The sequence below is a fragment of the Lynx rufus genome, unplaced genomic scaffold, assembly GCF_022079265.1.
Source record: "Lynx rufus isolate CCGP_SWC_20201006 ecotype Redwood Valley unplaced genomic scaffold, mLynRuf1.p SCAF_2, whole genome shotgun sequence".
Classification (NCBI taxonomy): Eukaryota; Metazoa; Chordata; class Mammalia; order Carnivora; family Felidae; genus Lynx; species Lynx rufus.
Window position 1 is genome coordinate 214,416,779 of NW_025814834.1, and position 16,666 is coordinate 214,433,444.

The 16,666-nt window shown below is 61.0% G+C and overlaps 1 protein-coding gene across 1 annotated transcript in view; it reads right to left on the reverse strand.

Annotated features, from left to right (window-relative positions):
• Window positions 1-559: 559 nt before the first annotated feature.
• DISP3 (dispatched RND transporter family member 3) overlaps window positions 560-16,666 on the reverse strand; it is a 29,554-nt gene continuing 13,447 nt past the window's right edge. Inside the window, exons 6-20 of the mRNA XM_047085785.1 lie at window positions 15,508-15,647; window positions 14,401-14,549; window positions 14,017-14,178; window positions 12,847-13,008; window positions 10,536-10,649; window positions 9,627-9,763; window positions 8,366-8,550; window positions 6,439-6,569; window positions 6,187-6,359; window positions 5,093-5,219; window positions 4,431-4,576; window positions 3,028-3,187; window positions 2,342-2,455; window positions 1,717-1,883; window positions 560-922 (exon numbers count right to left, since the gene is read on the reverse strand). Of these exons, the coding sequence (XP_046941741.1) occupies window positions 560-922; window positions 1,717-1,883; window positions 2,342-2,455; window positions 3,028-3,187; window positions 4,431-4,576; window positions 5,093-5,219; window positions 6,187-6,359; window positions 6,439-6,569; window positions 8,366-8,550; window positions 9,627-9,763; window positions 10,536-10,649; window positions 12,847-13,008; window positions 14,017-14,178; window positions 14,401-14,549; window positions 15,508-15,647 (2,430 nt within the window). The remainder of the gene's footprint in view (window positions 923-1,716; window positions 1,884-2,341; window positions 2,456-3,027; window positions 3,188-4,430; window positions 4,577-5,092; window positions 5,220-6,186; window positions 6,360-6,438; window positions 6,570-8,365; window positions 8,551-9,626; window positions 9,764-10,535; window positions 10,650-12,846; window positions 13,009-14,016; window positions 14,179-14,400; window positions 14,550-15,507; window positions 15,648-16,666) is intronic.

Below are 16,666 nucleotides of genomic sequence, written 5' to 3' on the forward strand. Positions count from 1 at the left end.
CCACCCAGCACTGGCCACCATAAAGCTGGGGGAAGGAGAAAATAGGATAGGGGGTGCAAGGCCCCTGCCCTTGAACCCACTGTGCTCTTCCTGCAAATTCCCCGAGGGAAGCATGGGACTCAGGAGGCAGCTGGGCTCTGTCACCGACCCAGCTACAGGTCAGTCAATTTGCCTCCTGGTGCCTCAGTTTTCACATCTGCAGAACGGGGGCCCTGTAACACCCGCATGCAAAAGTTGTCAGCACTGAGGCAGTGTGAGAGGGACACCCCCGTGGTGACCCGGCATGGAGGGGGGCTGGACTCTTCTATCAGGGGATGTCTGGCACGGTGGTAGCCAGCTTCCCATCCAACTCTGGCTGGGCGCCGTGATGAAGGCAGTGCGGGCCACACAGGTGGGCATCAGCTCCCACACTGAGCGACTTGGCGCCTTTCCAGCTCAGGCCTGGGAACAGAACGAGTTAGAGCCGAGCCAGGAAACATGTCTCTGGGATCAGAGAGCAAGGGCCTCGTCCCACACCCGCTGGACAAAAGGTGCGTTAAGTCAGGACCCAGTGCCAGTGCTATAGGGAGGTCCCAGTGGGCAGGGGGATCTTATAGCCACTCCGGAGGAGCATGAGGCAGGCGGCCAGCCCCAGGGCCCCCGCCAGGAGCACAGCGCCCAGGGCTTTGAGGAAGGAAGTCCTGGTCCGGGTGAAGGAGCCGGGGGCCATGATGCCAAGCAGGGCCGTGCTGACCGTGAGCGTGTAGAGGATGGAGACACCTGTGTTGAGCGCGACGATCTTGCCGAACTTGGCAAACGGGGCGATGATGCAGAAGAAGAGGGGCACCGTGGCGATGACCGTGGTGAGGGCGCTGGAGACGATGGCCACTCCCACGTGCCGCACGGCCTCCAGTGTCCTCCATTGGCGCTGTGAGTGGGCATCCTGGTGTGGGGTGAGGGCAAGAGCTGGGGCCAGGGACGGACATGCCAGCGGGATCCCTCCCCGCCTGGGGCCATTCCGCTCCTGGAGGCCCCCAATTCTGCCTCCATAAATGGGGCCAGTAACGGCACCTGCTCCCCAGGGTGGGTGTGAAGATGAACCAACTCCCTGAAGAGGGCGCACAGGCAGGCGCTTAAAGGTTGCTATGACGACCAGGCTAAGGCTGATTTGCACAGTAGGTCCTCACAAATGGCCCTGATTGGAACGGACCTCTTTCTTTTGACCAAAAGCACCTAAACACATAGCTGATTCACGTATTTATGAGCGTTTTCACACCACCACAACTCCAGGTTAGGAAACAACGAAAACTTTACGAGACCCAGAGCTGGTGTGGGCACAGAGTATGTGAGTACATTCTCACTAAGCCGAGAGGTCCGGACGGGTGGTTGGTGGCCTCAGAGTCATGACTGGAACAGCCCGCCCTGCTCTCCAGGCTGGAGAATGAGACTCGGACACAGGGAAGCAGGAAGGGCCCTTGGGCATCAACGGGTCCAACCCCTTATGCTCATTAGAGAAACAGGCTGGGGGATGGACCCGCCCAAGGCCTGGAGCGCTGCTCGGTGGAAATGCCTTAGGACCCGAGTCCCCTGGGCGAGGAGACTGGCCGTGGAAACCTCAGCCCCTGGAACGCAGTCTGGCTGGGAGCTGGGCACCAGGGATGTCCAGCTGTCCTGGAGGGTCCCTCCGCTGCACCGGGGACGGGAGATGCGTTGGGGTAGGACTGGCAGGTCGCTCACCTCAGCCTGGTGCGGGGGCAGGTTCTCTCCGGCCAGCAGGTAGCCCTCAACCAGATGGACGCAGTAATCCACGGAGGAGCCGACGAGGATGGACAGGGAGATGGCCTCCACGGCACCCATCTCCCAGCCGCTCCAGTACATAATGGTCACCACAAGGCAGACGATGCCTGCAGGGGGCCGGGGGGAGGCAGCTTGGACCCAGCCTCACCCACACAGTCCTTGAGGGGTCCTGGGCGAACTCGGAGGGCCCCTGGGGAATGGGGCCAAGCCTAGAGTGGAGCCCCCACTTCTAGACACAGGAGGGACAAGGAGGGCCAGGGCCAGAGAGAAGCGGACGCTCCAAGGCGGGGGACAGGTGCGGCAAGGGGTCACTGGGCCAGGAGCTACTACCCGGCGACACGCGGCTCCCTTGCGGGAGCACACATGCCTGTGGGGCACCGTCCTATGCACGCCTGTGGCTGAGGGTCTTTCTGCCTGGGAGGGAGGTGGGGGTGGTTGGGAAACCTTCACCGAGGAGATGTGACAGTTAAGGGTGGAGAGAAACCTGCCGACCGGAGGCCACTAGCAAGGCCCCTGCCCACTCCTGGCCCCACAGCCTGATGCCTGTCACCCCTCTGCCACATACCCAAGATGCTCAGGAGCACAGGCAGCAGGAGGAGCACGTGGGTGGTGAACACGGCCACGGCGGCCACACAGATGAGCAAGGACAGGGCCAGGCCGTACAGGGCGCTCTGCACCCCTGGAAGGCAAGAGCAGATGGTCCTCAGCTGGGCTTCGTGGGTGCGGCGCCTACAGGCCCCCCTCCCCTCCGTGGTTCCGAGGTTACTGGGGTTCCACGGGTGGACACGGTCACCACTAGCTGTGTCACTCTGGGCAAGCCATGACCTCCCTGAGCCTCACCCGTAAAAGAGGGCAATCACAGCCCCTACCCCACAGGCCTTGTTGGGAGTTTAGAGAGAACGTGGGTCAGGCCCTCGGCACGGGGCGTGGCACCGGGAAGGCCCAGCGTGACAGAGACCTGCCATGTGGTGATCACTGTTACTTTCTAGGCGGCCAGATTCAAGATCAGAGAGCGTGGCTAGGTACCCCAGAGCAGGAGACCTCAATTCTGGCCTCCGATGGGTACTCCTGGCCACCATGCCGTTCTGGTTGCTGCAGGGCTCTTGGCCAGGACTGAGGACACGACAAGCTGTAGCTCAGACAGGCCCTGCCCTGCCCTCCCCACCCCAGGTCACCTCCCTGTCCCTTCCCCCCTCCCCCACCCGCTGCCACCGGCCCGGCCCCGGCGTGGGGGGCAGGGCTGCCACTTGCCTATGATCTCCATGAAGATCTGTTTCCAGTGCTCGCAAGTCTGGAAGCCTCGGCGCAGGGCTGAGCCCTCAGGGAACGTCTGCAGCTGCTGCTGTAGGAAGCTCTCCCAGCGCAGGTAGTCGGAGTATGTCTGGAAGGAGGACTTGCCCTTGTACGTGGTCTGTGGGGCACATGAGTCAGTGAGACGGGCAGGGGGCGGTGCCCACTCACCCTTCCCAGGTGACAGCTGGTCTGCTCTGTGGCAGATGCAGCCGGCCGTCGGCCACCTGCACACAGAGGATGCTGTGTGTGGGGGCGGAGGGTGCCACAGTCCAGGATTACCTCCCACCAGCCTCTGCGTGCACGTGTGATCCTTACAAGGGCAGCAGGTTCTGATGTAACCACAGTCCCCGTCCCTTTCTAGCAGAGCCCGCTGCAGCTCCCAGAGCCTCCGCGCTCTCACGCCGCGCCCTCTGCACACGCTGTCCCCTCTGCCTGCACAGCCAGCTCCCACTTGGCCTTCAAGGCTCTCACTAGGGTTCTGTCTCTTCCAGGAGCCCTTCTTTGATTAACCAAGACAGGCCTCTGCTGGGCTCTGCAAGGCCTCGGTGCTTCCCCATCATAGCTGTTGTCACTGCCCAGCAAGCTGCCCGTCTCCTGGCTGCAGCGTGAGTCTGCTTCACAGCCCCCAGCTCTGAGGAGCCGTTCGGGGCAAGAGGCAGGCACTCACCCTGCTCTGGGACCTTCACGTGTATCCTCACTGACCCCGTTCTGCAGAGGAGGAACCTGAGGCCGGCGGGGATACGTGATTTGTTCAAGGACACAGAGCACACCATTCTGAGGTGGAGCTGGACCCTGGGTCTCGGCACACGGACAGCAGGGGCGGGCTTGGGAAGCCTCGTGGAGTGAAGTGCCAGGGCCCTGAGGTCCGCAGATGCCCAAGTCAGGGCTCTCGTGTGCTCACGTGTGCGTGCGTGTGCGTGTGCGTGCGTGCGTGTGCACGTGGGAGTCCAGGGAGTGTCAGGATGAGAGAGGAAGTAGTGATGTGCGTGGATGGCTGGTCCTTTGGCTTCCAAGCTCTTCCGGGGCAGGCCCAGCACCTGGCTCTGCGACCCACAACCAGGCCCCCCAAAGGGGCCCTCAGAGGGGAGCATCCTAGACTCTCACCAGCCCCCAACCTCATCTGCTCCCCGGCCCAGAGGCTGCAAAACGACACACACCCTGGGCTGGTGGGAACCGGCAGACAGCTGACATCAGAGAAAGGGCAGCGCCCTGTGGTCAGGTGGCCCTGGTTTAATACCCGATGCTGACACTCATAACCACGTGACCCGAGCAGCCCCTCTGGTCTGGGCCGGGGGCGGGGAATCGGGGACACACGTGAGGCGAGCCCTCGGCACTGTGCCCGGCTGGCCACGGGAGCTCACCGACTCAAAGGCCATGGAGATCCACTGCACTCGGCCTTCCTTGACGCCCACCGCCCCGTGGGACAGCTGCCCCGGGAGCAGGTTGGGCTCCGGCAGCTCCTTGCATTCAGGGTGCAGCATCTGCAGGACGGAGGAGGTGCTGTAGCCTGCGGGGAGAAGGGGAGAGAGGTGGTCGGGGAGGGGACCCCGGGAGAGCACCCCTGCCCCACCCCATCCCCCCCCCCACACCGGACGTGTGTCCTCACCCACCGGGTGAGAGTGTGGGAAGGGTGCACGCCCTTCCCCCAGCCCCCCAGCTTTCAAACGTGTCTGTAACCAGTGGCAGTGCCATTAGGCAACTTACAACAGTCACTTGCCATCGGGGTGGAAAAGGACATCTTGTGCCCCCTTGAGCAGAGCCCTGGCAGGGCCTCATCTGTGTCAGCCCCGGCCCTGGCTCCCAGTTCTGGAAAAGGTACTCCTGCAGGTGCCCCCACACATGTGCACGTCTGCACCTGTTCATGTTCACGCATGAGCCCACTCAGCAAGAGTCACGCACCCCTCACCCCAGCGCGGATGCAAATTCAGGCACAGATGCATGTCTGCAGGACACGCGCCAGGCACACGTGTGCTCACGGCTGTCCACCCGTGGAGCCTCCCCAGCCTGTCCTCCCCCCGCGCACCTGAGGGAAGGCACTGGGCCCCGCCTGGCTTCACCAGCTCCGAGTTCCCCGCGATGGCCTTGCAGAGGCGACACAGGTGCCCAATTTCTTTGAAGAGATCAAAGCTGCTGTCATAGATGACACTGCCCTTTCCCAAGGAGACACAAGCGGGCACAGGCTGCTCAGTGAGTCAGGAACTCGGCCCTGGGCCCTGCCCCGGGGCCAGAACCTCCGAAGCTCCCACCACCATCACAGACACTGTGCTGGAGCCCCGGGCACAGTCACCTGAGGTCCCTGCCTGAGTCCACTCTGTAGGGCTCCCACCACTGTCCACCCTGCATGGTGAGCCCCCCGGGCTCACCCCTGCTTTTACCCACAGGCTCTCACGGGGGCTTCCTGCTCCCTCCCCTCCCTCTGCACATCCAAATCCCTCACCCACTTCCCCAGTGTGCTTTGTCCCCTCCTCACCTCCCCACCCTCCTCTAAACACCTCGGGATCCTCGGTCTAGACTGATCACACAGATCTCAGACGGTTCTGGCTCCCGAATTACTTCGGGAAAGATTCCTGTATACTCAGCTGGACTGGCTTCTCAAGGCAGGAGCTATGACGGTACCACATCCACAGCCCTGCCTACCGCGTGCTCAGCCCCCACTCTGTGCCAGGCGGACCCAGCCATGGCTCCATCCGTGTCTCTCCCTTTCAGACACCCGAGAGCCCAGCACAGGGCACAAGCGTGTACAAGGGAGGAGACAGAGCGGAGGGCCCCTCGGTCAGGCACGCAGCAAGGGCTGTGGGCGCAGGGAGGGCCTCCTGCAGAAGGAGGGCGTTTATACACCTGCATTCTCCCTCAGCTCCGTTCCAGCCCCTCATGGTGAGGGGGCAACCAGCTCAGGCCCAAAATGTACCCAGATTCCTGGGTGATTCTAAGAGCTCAACCCTGATCACTCCTCAAGAGAAGCAGTGCCCTCAAGAGCCCATGGTGGTCCCGTCTGAGCTCGGTGAGCAAAGGAGCCAGGAGGGGGTGTGGGGAGCAGGGCTAGTGGCCGCCCAAGCCTGGTTTGTGAACCTGGTGCAGTCGGGTCCTCCGGCATCTGCTCAAAGTGGGCCCACGTACCGGGTCTCCGATGACATGGTTGTCCACCTGCCGCGTGCGGTTGATGCCAATAATGCCAAAGACCACGAAGACCATGGCCCCGGTGTCCACCAGCGGCCGCACGGCTGGCTTCCCGCAGCCGGTGTTCACGCAGGGGTTGAAGCCGAAGGTGGCCGAGAGGCGGGCCTTGGGCACTGCAGAGGGAGTCACGTCTGTACAGGAGGGTGGGGCCCGGCCTCCCCAGGCCCCAAGGCAGCCTCCCCGTGCACGTACCTTTCTCACTGGGCACATAGAAGAAGCCTTTGGTGGGGCCGTCGGGGCTGGAGCTGAGCAAGCAGCCCGGAGGCGCGGCGCACACACGCCCGTGGAAAGGGGGCTTGTGGGACTGAGCAAAGTACACTTTCCTGTGGAGGCAAAGGAGCTGGGCTGAGGCTGGGAAGGCCGGGAGGAGCCTGGGAGGTGAGGCAAGCACAGCCGTGTGTGGCTGCGAGCAGGGGCTAGAAGAGTGCAGGGGACGGACTCGGGTCCCCCAGCACAAGGATGTGGTCTCGGGTTGGGGGCTGGGCTCTGGAGGCCACTTCTAGTCTGGCCACTGCCAAGGCGCTCCCCAGGGCTGCCTCACAGCCTTCCCTTCAGCGTGTCTCCCCACCTGCTGCATGAGGGGTGAAGACCAGGTTTCCAAACCACCCTGCAGGGGGCGCAGGAGTTCACAGAGGGGCCCCCCGGGCCAGCCTCAGGGTTCCTGCTCAGAGGCACCCTCACCTTAACCTGAACAGTCACTGAGCCTCAAGATTCTGTGTGAAGCAAGGGTTCCGTGGTTAGCTTGTTCACCACTGGACCTGATGGAGCTCAAGGTTCTTTCTAGAATGTTCTAAGCTCGTCCAGGCAGCCTGATCCCAATTGCCGTTGTGTCCTTGCAGAGCAAGCCCAGCCCTGGCCTCAGGGGAGAGCGGGCAGAGGGACCCCCACTGCCCGAGCCAGGGTACCCGAGGCTGGAAGGACCCAGGGAACCCGTCTCAGTCACCTCCCCACTCCCCCCCCACCTCTGCACCACTGCCCTCTGCCTCAAGTGGAGTCCAGCCTTTGTGGGTGCCTGGTGCCCTGAGGCCAGGCTGTCAGAGACCGTAGCCCCGTGTGTCACCAGCACAGGGACCGCACTGCTGCTCTCTGGGCACATATCATCATTTGTAATGACATCGCGGCTGACTCGTTAGCTGCTGTCTCCCGCTGGCCGGCCTAAGGGCAGGACACACATCTGTCCTGTTTACCACCGTATCCCCAGGACTAGCACGGTGCTGGCACACAGTTGGTGCCCCGTGTTTGTTACGTGAATGAACGATAAAATACAGCCTCAATGGAGAAATGAATGTGGGGTCAGAACACAGGAATAAAACCTGGGAAAGAGGTGCCCCCAGCTGCTCAGAGACCCGCCCCCCCCCCTCCAGTGCACAGGCACAGAATCCCAACACTCATTAAGTATTTTGGGGCACTTATGTCATACCGGGCACTAGGCAGGGCCTGGGGATACGACAGGTAAGTATAATAGACACAGTCCCTCTCCTGTCTCCTTACGGTTGGTGGGGGGGGGGGAGGGCGGTGTTTTCTGAATTGATTATATTGGGAGAGAATGTGAAGAGTGCCTTCGAGAGGATGTACGGAGCGCACACGTCCATTCATTCGGCAAGTGTTAGCCGAGCGCCCCCTGTGTGCAAGACACCGTGCCAGGTGCGAGGGACGGAGCAGGGGAAGCAGTCAGGGCGCCCGTGGAAGGATGCCCGCGTGCTCCTGATGCAACACAGCTTATAAACCAGCCGGTCAGTGTGTTTCCAGGTGGTGATGGGGCCAGACTGGGAGCAGGGGGTCCCTCGCAGGGAGAGAGAGCGGGTGTGGCTCTTCTGGATGGAGGCGGGGGGGGGGGAGCCTCTCCCCAGGGGGGTCATCTGAGTAGACCCCTGAACCCTGGAAAGAGGCCAGCACATGAGGCTCGCGAAGGAGCTGTGGAGCCAGCACGAGGCAGAGCGGCAGAGCAGGTCACGGGCCGTCCTCTGCGCCCGAGTTCCCCGCTCCCCGGTCCCGGGCACAGAACCACCTGAACGCGTGTGTGCACGCGGACAGGGGCTTCCTAAAGGCGTCTGCTGACATCCCTGGAGAGAAGGGGGCCGGGCTGGCGGACACCGGCTTATCCGCGATGCTCTGTTACCGGGTGTGCTGCTGCTCCTTGGCGGCCGCGTAGAAGCTGAAGTCAAACTTCCAGCCCCGCTTGGCGTCACAGGCCAAGGTTGTCACCATCCACTTGCGGGAGGGGCTCGCCGCCTGGAGCAGCCCTACTGTAGACATACAAGCGGTCAGCTTCTTGGTGAAGTTACCCAAAGGCGCTCTATACACCTAGGCAGTGGAGCGACAGAGACAAGACACGTGACTCCGGGGGGCTGCCTCGGCCTGGGCCCGGCCTCAGGCTCCGCGCCCTCCCCCCGAGGCTGGTCCCACCCCGTCCCCGCGCCCACAGCTGGGGACAGAGGCTCAGGAGGCCTGGGTTCGAGTCTGCACATTGGGCAAATCCTTCCCTCCCTGTCTGAGCCTCAGCCCTTTCCTGCAGCTGAGCACCTACTGTGTGCCAGGCCCTGAACACACAGTAGTCAGCAACATGGGCTTGGTCCCTGCCCCCCGGGGGGCTGCTGATTGCAGGGGCTGTGAATTAAAGAGTCAGGATGATAAGACACGGGATAAACGGGCAGGGGAGGAGGAGGGCGAACCGAGAAGTGCGCCGGCACAGGGCCCTGTGAGGAGGTGACAGTTACGCTGAGGCGTCAGTGAGGGGCCTGCCATGCATTAGGCTGGAAGGAAAGCTTTCTGGGCAGTGGGAACAGCAGTGCAAAGGCTCAGGGTCAGGAAACGCCACAGGCATCTTTCAGATGGAAATATAAAGCCTGAACACAGGAACTGACGTAGGTAACTACGTCACCCAGAGGGTGTAACATGTCAGAGAAACACAGATGACTCCTGACAGGGCCTGGGTTGGCCCTCAGAGGCTCTTTGCTGGGGTGCAGGAGCGGCTGCCAAGAACCACATGTAACTTGCCAAGCAGCACTTGCTGTGTCTTAGGTGCTACATGCCATGCAGGCCTCACTTCATGGACCTCCGACCCTGGCTGTGCTTTACACACCCCGTTTCACAGATGAAGAAACTGAGGCTCAGAGAGATTAAGTAAGCTGCCCGAAGACACCCAGATTACAGATGGCAGAGCCAGGACTCGAACCCAGGTCTGGCTGACTTGGGAGCCCATGCTGTCCCCGCTCTGTAGGTGCTGCAGACCTGGCTGGGAGAGGGTCCTCATCTCCTGTAGCAGCTCCATCCTCGCAGACCCCGCCTCCCCCTCCCTACATGGCCAGTGCCCGCCAGCGCGGCGTCGAGGGCCACCTTCCTCGGTAGCAGCGGTTCAAGTCCCGGCAGCCCGGACTCACCTGAAAGGAGGGCACCTCCCCGTCCCCGGGGGACACGATCTGCCAAGGGGCAGGCAGGCTGGCGTTGAGGGAGAACCTGTACACGGCCGGGTGACCCTTACTCTTCACCTTGGAGACATACACGGTGCCTGGGGAGTCTGGGAGACAAACGAAGGATGGAGGAGGGGTGGACAGTCACCCTGACCGGCTTCCCTGACCCCGGAGCAGCCCGCTCTCTGTTCCGCATCAGGGCTCAGCTCTGAATGCTGGCTCTGCGCCTCTCTATTGGACCGAGCCCACGGCAAGCTGGGGGTGCTGGTGGTGGACGCGGGGATGGGTTGGTAGCACAGATGAAAGGGAGATGGCAGTGGTCACCAGGATGGGGTGGCGGCATAGGTGGAGGGAGTGACGGCGATGGTACGGATCGTGGTGACGAGGTGCAAGCAATGTGGGCAGTGCCACCCAGGGCGGGGCGCGGGCTGAGCGGTGGGGCCGGAGCTGGGAGTGACAGTGGTAGGCACAGAGGGGTGACGACAGCCAGGGGATGACAAGGACACACAAAACTGCCCCAGGGTGGGGGCTGATTCCTACACGTGTTCCAGCACCCCATCTGTGACAGAGACCCGGGCAGGGATGAGCCACCCTCCAGGGCTCAGGACACCCCTGCCCTCCCCCAGACACTCAGGGTGGATCTGGTGCACGGCGGGTTCCTGGGGCACCAGAGCCTGGCTGTGGTGCTGGCAGGAGGGGCCCTGAGGTCACCCCCCCTCACAACCCAACCCCTCCTCAGTGACCCCAAGAACACAGACTGTTGTTCTCCCAGGAGACCCAGGGAATGAATGTCATCTATCTCCACAGGACCTCCACACCCCAGCATCAGGCAGGATCCCCCAGAGCCCCCACCCCAGCCAGAACACATGCCCCACTTACCCTGTGGGGTGGCCTCAGGCCGGCTGGCCCAGGAGACCCCTGAGCCCCGCTTCTTCTTCTCCAGGGACGTCCGGATGTTGTTCTGCAGGCTGTGGGGCTTCTCCTGGAACAGACCTGCCCCCCCCACACGTCATTAGGGACACAGGGCCTCCCTGGCTGAGCCTGGAAGGGGAGGGCAGAGACTGGGACGGATAACAGCCCCAGGGACTTGGGCCTCAGGGCTCTCAGCTTAGGGGGAGGGGTGTCAGGGGTCTGAAAGAAACAGGATGGAACTGAAAAAGTGCCAAATATCGAATTTGCAGGAATCTTTATTTAAAATTTTTTTTTGTTTATTTTTTTTTGAGAGAGAAAGACCGAGACACAGAGTTCCAGCAGGGGAGGGGCAGAGAGAAAGAGGGAGACACAGAATCCGAAGCAGGCTCCAGGCTCCAAGCTGTCAGCGCAGAGCCCGACGTAGGGGCTCGGGCTCCTGAACTGCGAGATCGTGACCTGAGCCAAAGTCGGATGCTTAACCGACTCAGCCACTCAGGCGCCCCTGATTTCGCAGGAATCTTAAGGCGAAACAAAGGCACCTGTCAGCTCCACCCAGAGAAAGACATGCGGACGCATTCCCTTGTCCTCCTCGCCATGCCTCACGTCCCTGCTCTGGCAAACGGGGTGACCCCGAATCTCCAGAGGGTGGTGGAAGGACCAGACGGGGTGCTGCATCTCGTGCACTTGGCTACATGTCTGGTTCATGATAAATGCTCAATTAGTGGGAATAATTAGAAAAGGAACATCATCAACTAGCACAGATGACAGGGGACTGTCTCGTTTTGCCTCAACCACTGCGGATGAATTTTCTGTTTTCTTTGTTGTTTTCTAATGAGAGAAATTTGACACCTTCAAAGATGCAATCTTCACAATAATTCTAGAAGGTCGCTATCATTAACCCCGCTTGACAAAGGAGAAAGCAGAGGTTCAGGGAGGTGCCGTGATCCGCAAAGGAAGTGAGAGGCAGAGCCTCATTCAGATCCAGTCTCATTGGCCCTGCAAGCCCTTTTTGGGACAACATGAACAGGTCCCTCTGAGAGGCAGTTCAGAATGCTGAGAGCTACAAGGGGGTGGGGGCTGGACTTGGGCCGGCATCCTGGCCCTTCTCCAGATGATTCCAGGAGTTTCGGCACTATCCTGGGTTTTGTCCATCTGTGAAATGGTAGTGGATGTGGCTTTTTGACTCCGGGCCCTGAGGGATGGCAGGTGGCCTCATAGCGGCAGTAGTAATGGAGTTTGATGCATGTGCCCGGGCGGGCAGGACAGGAGCCGGGGATGTGGCGGGAGTGGGGGGGCGGGGGATGGCTCCAATTTAGGAGGGGCTCTTCAGGCACCTCCCTGAGCCACACTCGATTATCATGCATTTGGCTAATACCAATACCAAGGGGAAGGCCAGGTTAATACGGACACCGCCCTAACTAAACGAAGGCAATTAGAGCGGTCAGCGGATCCTCTCCTAGGAGCAGGAAGCACTTGCCCAAGCATCTTCTCCTTTGGTTCTAACCGACTGGCCAACTTCTCCTGCCCCCAACCCTGACCTCAGGCTCTCCTCTGGACCAGACTACCTCTAAGGCAAGGAGACATCTTTAACTCACCTCTTTGCTCATCCCTGATACCAACTCCATCCCCAAATCCTATGGCTTTCACCTCCTAAAAACCTCGTGGCTCCGCTGCCCCCATAAGCACGCTGGCCTCAGGCCCACCATCTCAAGTTCAGATGAGGGCACCGGCCTCCTACCTGGTCTCCCAGCCAGCTTGCACCCTGGCCCTACCGTCCACCTCCACACAGCGCCCTCCATCACAGCCCTACTCTGCTCAAAACCCTCCACTAGCTCCCCCTGCCAATTAGAATAAAATGCAGACTCCTCGCTCTAGCCCTCCAGACCCTGGCCCCACCTACCTGGTTGGCCTTAGCTCCTGGGGCTGCCTCTCTCAGACTTGGCCCTGGTCTTGCCCACCTCTCTTCTCTTCTCTCTCGAGCTCCCCAGGTGCCCTGTTCTTCCTCCATCACAGCTCAGATCCACTATTACAACGCCGGCCCCTGGCAGGCGAATGAACTCCCTGAGTTCAGGAAGCCTGTCCTGCCCACTGCGGTCTCCCCAGCACCCAGTAAATACCTGTTTCAGGAAACGCAGAAACACTCAGGCTCAGCGATTTGCTGAGGTTGCACGGTGACAGACAGCCTGGACACGTCACATCTCTCAGGCTCACAGTCTTGGAGACCCGAAACTCCAAAGAGAGCAGGGAGCCACAGGGGACACCCCGGCGGAACTCTCACCTGAACAGGTGATGCACGATATGCCCTCAGCGCTCAGGTTGTACTTGAGATCCAGCAGCACCTGGATGTTGGTATCGGGCCGGAAGAGCAGGGGGGCCCGGCTGGCGGGGCGGAGCCGGCTGGCAAACACCAGGGACAGGATGAGGACGGAGACAAAGAGCCCTGCCAGGAGAGGACGCCGCGCTAGGTGGGGCCAGGGCGCAGGAGGCACCCACAGCCCCAGGTGAGAGCTGTTCCCTTTGTGGGGTGGCAGGGTGGGGCGGGGGCCCAAGGGAGCTGGCAGAGGTATGGTGTGCCGGCCTGGGGGTGAAGCCTTGTCAGGGACTGGTCCTTGGTGGGGGGGGTCGGGGGGGGGGGATGGATGTTATTTGTGTCATTTGGAGATCAGGCTATAAGCTGCAATCTCAGACTCCTGGATAAGAACCGGCCACTACCTTAGGGCACTTAACAGTTGATAAGGAGCTGGCACACGCGCTTGGTTATACACAACCTTAAATACTGTCAATCGTTATCATAACAGCAGCACTCAATGTTTCTTGACCACTTACTGCACCCCACACACCCGGCTGAGTTCCCTACTTGCCCCACGACTGCCTTATTAGATACACACTGTTCTTTTTTTTAAGTTTGTTTATTTATTTTTGAGACAGAGAGAGAGAGAGACAGAGACAGAGAGAGAGAGAGAGAGAGAGAGAGAGAATCCCAAGCAGGCTCCACGCTGTCAGTGCAGAGCCCGACGTGCTGCTCCATCCAACTCAGGAACCGTGAGATCACGACCTGAGCTGAGATCAAGAGTCAGATGCTTAACCAATTGGGCCCCCCAGGCGCCCCTAGATAGATGCTATTCTCCTCCTCAGAAACAGGATAGGAAAGTGAGGCTCAGACTGACTCACAGCTCAGCCTTACTGGCTGGTCACCAGTTGGTGACTGACTGGTCTGACCGGGTGGTCCGACTCTGGAGCCCAAGCATTGAGGGCTCTGCTCTCCCGCCCAGCATGATGACTGGCGCGTAGTAGGTGCTCAATAAACAACAGCTGTTGTGGGACCGGCTCCATTCTACACAGGAAGGGGGGAGGCCCAGAGAGTGAGACACTAACCCAGGTTCGTTTGCAGGAGGGGGCTGGGATCCCACCGCAAGACACAGGGGAAGGAGGGTGGAGAGCTACTTACCCACGATCACCCAGCGGCTCTTGACGGCTGACCACAGAGCCCAGTGGTACAGCAACTCCTGCAGCTGGGCAATGAGCTGGCCCCGGCTGCCCCTGTCGGGTGCTGGCTGTAGGCTCTCCGGGGGCACAGACACCAGGGACACGTCTCCCAGCTCCAGCGACACTGCCAGGCAGAACAGCGGCCCATCAGAGGCCTGGCCCAGACACCCATCAAAGCCCACCCGCGTCCCCGCCCTCCCTAGGGAAGCCCAAATGCTCGAGGGGGATCCCCAAGGGCCATCAGGAGCCGCCTGTCCTCAAATCACTTCGTCGAAAGTGACCTCCCTGGCAGACACAGCCCCGGGTCCCGCCAGGGTCAGCAGGGCAGGCCTGTGCCGGAACTCACCTGGCTCCTCCTCCACATTCAGCAAGGGGATGTCATCATCGAGGTAGGGCATGGGGCCCTGGGTGGGGCTGCCCCCAGCCCGCTCGGGGGCGGCAAACACGTCCCCGGGGAGGTGCAGGGAGCTCTTGCGGCCACACTTCTGGTGGCAGCTACGGACAGAGTCGGGGAGAGGGGTGAGCCCCGAGGGCCCCGGGTGTGCCAGGAGGGTGGGGCAAGCCCCCCCTCACCACCCCCCACCCGCCCACCACGTGAGCCCGGGCCTCAGGCTGCTGCAGACATCTCCCGAAGACACGCGTCACAGACTCCCAGGAGCCTGTTGCCTGGTTCCTTCCCGGTGCCATCTGCCCCCCCAGACCCTCGGTGCCCCCCTTCCTCTGGACAAAGGGTGACAGCAGCCATGACCCAGGGAGAGGGACCCCCGCCCTGGCATGCCCTGCCCCAAGCCCAGAGCCCCTGTCATTCCCGGCACCCAAGCCCAGCCAGCCACCCAGGCCAGACCCCATGTGGCCTCCCCCGCTCTCCCTCCTTGCCCCACCACTCGGGCCGTGAGACCCCAACCCCCCAACTTCTGGCAGCAACCGTGGCCCTGACCCGTTCACGTCTGCACACAGCTCACTGTGTCTAAATATGTTTCTCCACCAAGAGGAGAAGCCTGGGGACATTTAGTATGGCACCTGGGCATGGGGTCTGGTCAGATTACGAGGTTTTAATCTCAGCTCTGCTGCCTACTGAATGGGTGAGCTTGAGAATGTCACCCACCCTCTCTCAGCCCTTGTTTCCTCATTGGTAAGACCGGCAAAACAAGGGAACCCAGATCCGAGGGTGCCGGGGACGGGGAGGCGGTGGGAATAAGGTCTTATGCAAAAGCGCTCTGTCCACTTCCCGGCACGGAGCAGGTAATCACAAATGGCGACTATCAGGGAGGGTTCTCTTCTCCTTCCTTGGTCCCCCAGTAGCACCCAGCATAGAACTGGGCATACAGAAGGTGCTCAATAAAGGATCACAGAGCTTGTAGAAGAGAAGGTGGTATGCTGAGTGGCCCCAGAGGACACGCCCCCTCCCCCTCGCCGCCCCCCCCCCCCCCGGCGCCTCTGCCCACCTGCTCACCTGGTCTGGCAGGCACTCTCCAGCGGTGCCATGTAAAGGCTCCAGATGCCCAGGGCAGCAGGCATGGTGAACAGCACAGCCAGCCAGCAGCAGGACACGATGAGAGACATGAACAGGCCAAAGTCATGGACGGCCGGGATCTGGCAATGGAGAGGCAAGGGTGGGATGTGAGGCTGGTCAGGCCTGGAGCCCAGGGAGTCTGAGACCCTGCAGCTGGACCACCCCCAGAACGAGACGGGATGAGGAGGCTCAGGCTGCCAGGCTGCCAGCCACGGGAACTAGGAGGACGTCAAAAGGCAAGGGCTGGCGTCAGGGGACCCAGCAGGGGAGGGACACTCCCAGCTCTGGGTCGGAGGCTGGTGTCCATGCTGCAGCCCACTGGCCACAGCGGTGCCTGACTTGGAGCAGGTGCTCGATAGCAGTCATTCCAGGAGCGACTGACGATCAGAGGAAGACAGCCCGTTAGACACCAGGCCGTGTGTTAATGAGGGTAAGGAAGAGAATGTTCACATATGCTCCTGGGGCTGAGGAACAACAGGTGTGCTCCAGGGTGTCCCAGGGACCCTCACAGGGATGTGGCGCTCAGAAGGAAACTGTAACCAACAGCAGACAAGCCTTCACTGTTTGTGACAAACTTGGGACAATCATCTCCTTTTAGTCTCTGAATAAGCTACACAGGAGGGAAGTGAGGCTCAGAGAGGTCTGGAGGTCACGTGGCCCATCACAAAGGTGGAACTAGAGCCCAGCTCTGCCTGTGTTCTGGATGCAGTTCTCTAGCACGGCCTGGATAATCCCAAAGCATCTAGTGGTTTCTCGATGGGACACCCGGCCCAGGTCATTAAATGTTTTGAAGGCTCAGGTGGGCTCACTGCCTTTCAGGTTCTGTCGGCACCAAGGCCCTGGCCCCAACTCAGACTCTTCTCCTGAGCCCAACTCAGAGGCCTGAAGGAGCATGGGGCCAGGGGAGAGGGACGTCAGCGAGAGGGGTGACAATGCAGTGTGAAGCCGGTGGTTGGAAAGAGCTCTGGACGGAGGGTCAGGGGACTTGATAGGCCACCACTTACCAGTTGTGTGACCTTGGGGAAGTTGCTCTACCTCTCTGGGCCTCAGTTTCTGTATTTGGAAAATAAGGATGTAATTGTACCTTCGTCCTATGTCT